The 7,287-nt window shown below is 57.0% G+C and overlaps 1 protein-coding gene across 1 annotated transcript in view; it reads left to right on the forward strand.

Annotated features, from left to right (window-relative positions):
• Positions 1-3,813: 3,813 nt before the first annotated feature.
• Positions 3,814-7,287, forward strand: part of FEV (FEV (ETS oncogene family)) — a 3,877-nt gene continuing 403 nt past the window's right edge. The window contains exons 1-3 of the mRNA XM_004674280.1: positions 3,814-4,431; positions 5,151-5,225; positions 6,983-7,287. The exon at positions 6,983-7,287 is cut by the window's right edge and continues 1 nt beyond it. Coding sequence (XP_004674337.1) covers positions 4,380-4,431; positions 5,151-5,225; positions 6,983-7,287 — 432 coding nt within the window. The 5' untranslated portion in view covers positions 3,814-4,379. The remainder of the gene's footprint in view (positions 4,432-5,150; positions 5,226-6,982) is intronic.

The raw sequence follows: 7,287 nt of genomic DNA on the forward strand, positions 1-7,287 counted from the left end.
TCTAGCGGTGATTCCTGAGATAGGCACAGAGGAAATGCAAAAAGCAGGGAGGGATGGGGTGCAAGGAGAGCAGGAAGAGGTTGAGGGCATGCCAAGAGTGAGGAGAGATCCTCCTAGGGGGAAGGGGAAGTGAGGTGATGGGGGACTTAGAGGCAAGGGGGAAGTGAGATGATGGAGACAGACTGGGAAGGAGACTGGGTGCAGGTATTGGGAGAAACTATTCCAGGGGAACAATATGGGCATAGACAGGGAGGTTGAAAACATGAATGAGGAGGCAGTGGAAGGTGGGGATAGGAAACAAGGCTAGGAAGGTGATAGGAAGACCTAGGCAATGGGGGGGGGGAGATCCAAGTAGGGAGATCTGAAGAATGGCTTTGGAGTTGGGGGTTGGATCTCAGAAAGAGGACCGTCACTAGTGGAGGATACGGTTAGGGTGGGGTGGGGTCTACTTTCCATCCTTGTGACCTTATTGGCTTATCAGGGGCTACCAGTATGTACTGGAGTGGGACCAACCTTAGGGAGTTCTGTACCTACGGTGAATTTGGCACACAGGCCCACACTAAACCCCACAGCACCAGCACCTTCCCTGAAGATGCTAATAAATGTCTCCTGAACTTGCCTGTCCCTCTTACCTTCTTCTTGGTGTCTTGTTTTATGATCCCCTTCATTATCTTTCAGATGAATCCTCCCTGCCAGATTGACCCATCTCTCAGGCTCTAAGAATTTACTGCAGACTATAAACTGGATTAGGATGTATGAAGCTAGTCTCTGATGGGGTTGAGAAAAAAAAAAAAACTGCTGGTAAAACTCTTCAGGATCCTACTCAATACTCCCATCCATTAATTATCTCTCCTTGGTAAAGACCAGCAGCTCAGGATAGGGATGCCCAGGGCACCTTTGCCTCCCTCTGAATGGAATGCACATGGCCCCATAGGAGACCTGGCTCACAGCAGAATTGCAGCCTAAACACACACACACACACACACAAGCACACACACACCAGATACCATCATGCAAGGCAGGATCTTTTTAACTCTTGCCAGAGCTCTGCTGGGGGTGGAAGAGGTCCCATCCCCAGGGCATTTCTAGTTTTTATCTTCACCCTGGCTCCCTACCTAGCCCAGGGAAGCCCAAGCCTTTTCCAATCTTTATAAAAATCCTGCCTTGTAGAGGCTGAAGGGTGTGTATGAAAGAATCCCCACACCTCTGCAGGTCTTGTAAGGCGGAGGCTGCCTCTCTGAGTCCAACTTTGTGCCCCTAGCATTGAGCTCTAGCATTTACACAGCAATTCACACCCCTCTCTCAGCTTCTTTCCTCTCACCTCACCCTTCAAAGGACTGATGAGGTAGAGTGACCCCTCTTTAGCCACTGACCGCAGTGAGCTGTGGTTCTTGAGTGCCAAAGGCCCACAACCATGGCAGGGACCAGTGTGGCAGCTGCCATCAGTGCCCCTGGCTCATTTCTCTCCAGTTCCCTCTGTGAGTCAGTTAATGATGCCCCCAGTCCCACTTAGGGGTCTCCTTGGGACTCCCCTCATCCTGTCCCTTAAGGATGCTTGTATTTTCAAGCCCTACTGGCTCTATTGATGGGGAGGGTGGCCCTGATCGCTGCCCCCAGCCCAGAAAAGAGGAAGGGCAATGATGGTCAGGCATGGAGCTGGGCAGTCCACAGGGGCCCAGGTGTGCAAAGCAGGTACCTGCTCCCTTGAGAAAATCCCTGGCCCAGAAGTGAGAACACCTGGGATCCAGTTGTATAGCATTCGTGAATGTTTCTATTCTCTTGCCTATAAATAGGGGTGATTGGCCCTCCCTGTTGGTGCAGTGGGTTAAAGCACAGCACTAAGAAGCTGAAGCCACTTCCGCATGAGTTTGATCCCTGCCTGCCCTGGAGGTGACCACATGGCCCGTCAGACCTCTCCTGACCCGCCCACTGCTCTCCTCAGCAGTGTACTTCATCAGTTGGCCTGTTCTGCTCCCCACTCTGCCTCTGATGAGTCCACTCACCACCCCTGCATTTCTCCTCTATACCCCAATTCTATATGCACAAATAAAATAAATCTTTCATAAATAAATCAATAAATTGGGGTGATTGATTCCTTCCTCATCTTTCTCAGAGTTGTGAGGATTCAGGGAGAACCTCTTAAGTGTGCTTGTTATGTCATAGAAAAAGTCAGTGTAGTCCCCTCCCCCTCCTCATGGACCCCAGGTTTACACAGGGGACCAAGGAATAGAGGTCCCCAGGCTTTGAATTCTGTTCATACCTGGCTGGGTTCTAAGGTTAATGGTGCCTGTTATATTGGACCTTCCCAATACCTCCCACGCTTCATCTATTTCACCAAAAAAGAAACTGGAGTTTTGAGAGGAAGAAGCAGTGATGAGGTCACTCATTTGATGATAAAGCCAACACTTGAACACAAAGTTCCTGACCCTAAATCAGACTGTGAAGTGGAAGCTGAACTGAGTTGAAGCTATAAGTCTCAGCTCTTAGCAGAGCCCCAAACCTTAGGACTCTTGGCCTTGCTGGCTGATCACGGCCTCCTAAGTAACAGGAATGACAGCAACATATACAGGGGCTTGTCTGAGGGCCCAGACAGGTCACATAAGCCTCATCACTTCATAAGGTGTGTAAGCCCACTTACAGATGAAAAGATGAACCTCTCATCTTTGCTCCCACATCTGCCTCCTAAATAAACCCCCATCCCTGTCTTTTTAGGATTTGCTCCATTCCTGGGGTCTCCTACTCCCCTAGACTTGTACCCTGCACTCCAGCAAGGAGGGAGGAGCACTCAGTTAGTGAGAAACCAACAGGGAACCCTAAGAGCCCTCTAGGCAGATTCTCCAGCTATCCTCAGTCAGGGACCCCAGGAGCAGGGACACTGCCCAGCACATGCTCACTCCAGCCAGGGACCCCAGAGCCCGAGGCCTCCTCACGCCCTGGGCTCAAGCAGCGAGAAAGGTTTTGAGATGCCCAGTTCTGACTGTAGCCACTGGGTGCCCTATGATTAGGGAAGGTGGGCTCCTGACCCAGAGCCTCACCTTCAGTTAGTCTCTATTAGATGGCCTCTGCAGAGCCAGAAAGCCCCAAGGGGACCCAGAGACTAAGCCACCCAGGAAGCTGCGTCCATTTTGCTAATAAGACGGCCAAATGGCCGGAGTTCTGAAAAGGTCCAGTCCTTTCCTGGAATGGACGACAGCCTCCACTCCCCTGAGTTGGGGACCTTGAGCAGAACTGTCCTGTTTGTAACCCCTCCACCTGCTAGAGCTGCGAGTCAGCAGCCAGGTCTGGAGCTGGCCAGGATGGAGGGGTGTGAGAGTGGCTGGTAGGCTGGACAGGGAAGGGGGATCTGGAGCATGCCCTAGAGGACTACAAATCAGTGCGATGGGATGAATGAGAAAAGGAGAGCGGGAGAGAAGGCAGGAGGTGCGGGAGGAGAGGACAGGAGGGTCTCGAAGAAGTTGCACTGTGAGAGAGGCCCCAGCACTGTCCCAGAGGCCTGGGAAAGGCAGGCACCTGGCAAAATCTAGGGAGATGGGGAAGGAGATCGGGTCTCCAGGGAAGAGCAGAGTGGGAGAGGAGAAAGAGGGAGAAGGCGAGGCGGGTGGGGGGGCGGGGGCCTGTGCGGAGATAAAGGGAGCAACGGCTGCCCGGGCCGGGAGCGCAGCGACAGGCGAGAGGGAGGGAAGCGGAAATTTAAAAGTGAAGATGCAGATAACGCAGCCTGGAGACGGGAACCCGGGTGGGGGGGGGCGGGGTAGACCGGGGAGAAAAGGGGAGGTGAGTGTAGCAGTGAGGGGGGCGGGTAAGTGCGGAAAGGTGGGGGCTGTGGCCCCAGGGGTCCGAGGTGGGGCCCCGCACCAGCCCCTTCACTGTTTGCGGAGAGTCAGGGAGGCGGAAAAGAAACGATCTCCCGACCCCTGTCAGAGCCTGAGGCCCAGGCCCATCCCCCGCGCGTCTCCCAGGCTGCGGGGCGCGGGGGGCTGCTGGGTGCGCTTGGCTGCCACACGGCGCGTTAGAGACTTTATTGCGATGGGGCGATAAGAGGGGCGGGGGCCGGGGCCGGGGGCCGAGGCGGCGGTGCTGTAATTAAAACGGAAATTGCGGCCCCTGCCCGAGCGGGGGCTGGAGGGTTCCAAGCAGCCGGGTAGCTGGGCGCGTAGCTCCAGGACACCCTCCTTTAGACCCCCCCGCCCCCCGCACCTCCACCACACCCGGGCTGCCCCCTCCCGCCAGGCCCTGCCGGACCCGGCGCGGCGCCGTCTTCTCCCCGTCACCCGCGGTCGCCTCGGGCGGGGATCGGTGCCCCAGAGCGCAAAGCCTGACGCGTCCCCCTCTTTCATCCCCCCCCCCCCCCCACTCCCACCGCCCAGTCCCCGGCGGCGATGAGACAGAGCGGCGCCTCCCAGCCCCTGCTGATCAACATGTACCTGCCAGGTACCAGGGACCAGCCGGGGGCTGGAGGCACCAGGGCCCGGGGCGGGAAGTCGGGGCTCAGGCTAGGGAAGGGGACGTCGGCGTCCAAGGGAAGGGGGCGCGGCTCAGAGACTCGACTGCTGGGCGCATTGAGCGATCTGGGCCACTGGGGAACCTTAAAGGCAGATGCACAGCTTTGAGATTGTAGTGTAAGGTCTAGAGGACTCGAAGTGAGTATACTGGGGACCTGGGAGGCTGAGGGCACAGGTACGGGGCCGAAAGGCAGCAGGGTCTTGGTTTGGCGGGCGACTCAGTGCGCAGGCGGCGGCGCTGGGAGACTGTGGTCGCCGGGCGTCGCCCCAGCGCCCTCGAGGCTCCTCACCTCGGTCCTCCGAGAGTTCCCACCGTCCTAGCCCTCCCGGCGCTGTCCTCTGCTCTCGCACGGGCTCCGCGCAATCCGGCTCCGCTGGCGCAAAACTCGCTCGGCTTTATAAGGCTCCCGCCGGCCCGTTCGGAAAGCGGATTTCCTTTTTCCTGGACGCGTTTCCTGACTAGGGCGTCCTGGAGGGGCTCCGCGCCGCGCGCTCCAGGGGTTAGGCTCCGGGAGGAGGAGCCGGGCGGTTCGGGTCCCCAGTCTCACGCCCGGGAACTAAGGCACTCTCCACCCACCCTCGAGCCTGGCCCCGGCGCCCCGAAACCTCCCGCCTGGGCCGCCTAACTGTTTTCTCCTGCCGCTACAGATCCCGTCGGAGACGGTCTCTTCAAAGAAGGGAAGAGCCCTGGCTGGGGGCCGCTGAGTCCTGCAGTACAGAAAGGTGAGCTGGCCAGCGAAGTGGAGGGGTGGAGGCAAGGGCCAAGGAGACTGTCCGAAGCACCCATTTAGAAGGACAGTGACATCCGTCTCCCAGATAACGGGCCCAGGGCATGATTGTGTGGGAAACTGGGGGTAAATTTTGCTTGATGTTCGGTTCCTGCATTTTCCAAGTTCTGGGGCTGGACTCCTAGGCCAGGGCAGATGGAGAGAATCCTGGACCAGGTCCGCATGGACTACAAGTGGTTTTTTGCCGGGGCTGAGATCATGGCAACAGGAGTGGGAGGCTGCAGTATTGCCCTGTAAATGGGACAGCAGAATTACCCCCTGGCCACTCCTGGCAGGGTCATCACTAGCACCAGGGCCAGTGCCCTGCCTCACCAGTCCCTCACGGACCACCTCCCCTCACCCCCAAGCCTGCTGGGTCAATGCAGTTGTGTCCCAGGTTTACCGCTGCTGCAGCTTTGCAGGTGAGTAAATTATTCTAGGCCCTGCCCTGCCGACTGAAACCCAGCTTGCCCTTCGGGCAAAGCCTCCCCACAGTCCTGGACCCTGTTAGTACCCTAGACCTCACAAAGTTACAGTAATCCCCCCCCAAAAAAAAAAAAAAAGCCAGCGACTGCTTTATCCAAAAGGAAATACGAAGTCAAAGGGGAACAGATTCCCAAGCCGTAAGTGCTCAGCCTTAGCTCTCTGCACATTTTTTTATCCAAACCTTCCCTTACTTCGACCCTAAAATTCTATATTCCTGACTTGGAGCCCAATAGCTGTACTACTGTGGAGGAGTTGGGGGTAAAATTATAGCAAAGGGCTGTGTCTGGTTGTGAGTAGCTGAAAAAGGGAGAGAGCTTCACTAGGTTTGATTTGAATAGTCAGACGACTTAAAAGAAAATCTATCTTATTCTAAAAGAGAGTTGTGAGAATAATTGTATCAAGATCTTTCTCACCATCTGAAGCTTCAAGATGGGGAAGAAGGTGTTCTGAAGAGAAGAGGGCCCACTCTCACCACCCACACATCTGGGAAAAATCTCTTACTTCCAGCAAACCCAAAATCAGGAGGGGCAAAGAACAGCTAGTCTGACCAAAGATGGGAGGGAGCCGGGAGCCCGCATAGCAGTCTCCAATCTTCTGTTCTCAGAGCTGTGTGTATCAGGCCCCAGGGACATAGGGCACCCTCTAGCTCCAGGAATCCCGTCTGTTGGGGGGGGGGGGACAAAAAAACACAAACAAACAAACAAAAAACCGTGTGCAGCCCGCTCAGTGCTCCAAGTCACCAGAAGAGCTTGTCCCTCCTCTCACTGGTAGGGGCTGGGGTGTCAGCCGCCGCCTCTGCTCCATCTGGGGAGGCTGGGCCACCTGTATGCCTTTGGGGGCTGTGTCTTGTCCGGTGGGAAGGTGGTCCTGCTGCACTCCGGTCTCCTTCTGGATCTTCTGGATGTGGTCCAGCTGGGAAGGGGCAGTCCACCCACCTGGCTGGATACTCAGTGCCTTAGGTCTGCCTGAATAAGGGCGCTGTCTTCCCCCAATTCTCACAAAGCCTGGCAGCGCAGAAGCGAGCCTCCTGCGCGGGAAGGTCTGCACTGGGCAAAGCACGGTAAGGGCCAGGTACTGCTCTGCGGATGGACGCGCCCTGGCCAGCCGTGTGCCCAGCAACGCGGCCCGAAGAGCCTTTTCCCTCTGGGACACCGGTTCCTCCCCTGCCTCCCCACCCCCTTCCAGCCACCCCCGCCCGCCCCTGGCTGACTGCCCTCCTTCCCATAGGCAGCGGGCAGATTCAGCTGTGGCAGTTTTTGCTGGAGCTGCTGGCGGACCGCGCGAACGCCGGCTGCATCGCGTGGGAAGGTGGCCACGGCGAGTTCAAGCTCACCGACCCAGACGAGGTGGCGCGGCGCTGGGGCGAGCGCAAGAGCAAGCCCAACATGAACTACGACAAACTCAGCCGCGCGCTGCGCTACTACTACGACAAGAACATCATGAGCAAGGTGCACGGCAAACGCTACGCCTACCGCTTCGACTTCCAGGGCCTGGCGCAGGCCTGCCAGCCGCCCCCCGCGCACGCCCACGCC

This window comes from Condylura cristata, unplaced genomic scaffold, assembly GCF_000260355.1.
Source record: "Condylura cristata isolate star-nosed mole 26May11 unplaced genomic scaffold, ConCri1.0 scaffold00002, whole genome shotgun sequence".
In the NCBI taxonomy this organism is placed as follows: domain Eukaryota; kingdom Metazoa; phylum Chordata; class Mammalia; order Eulipotyphla; family Talpidae; genus Condylura; species Condylura cristata.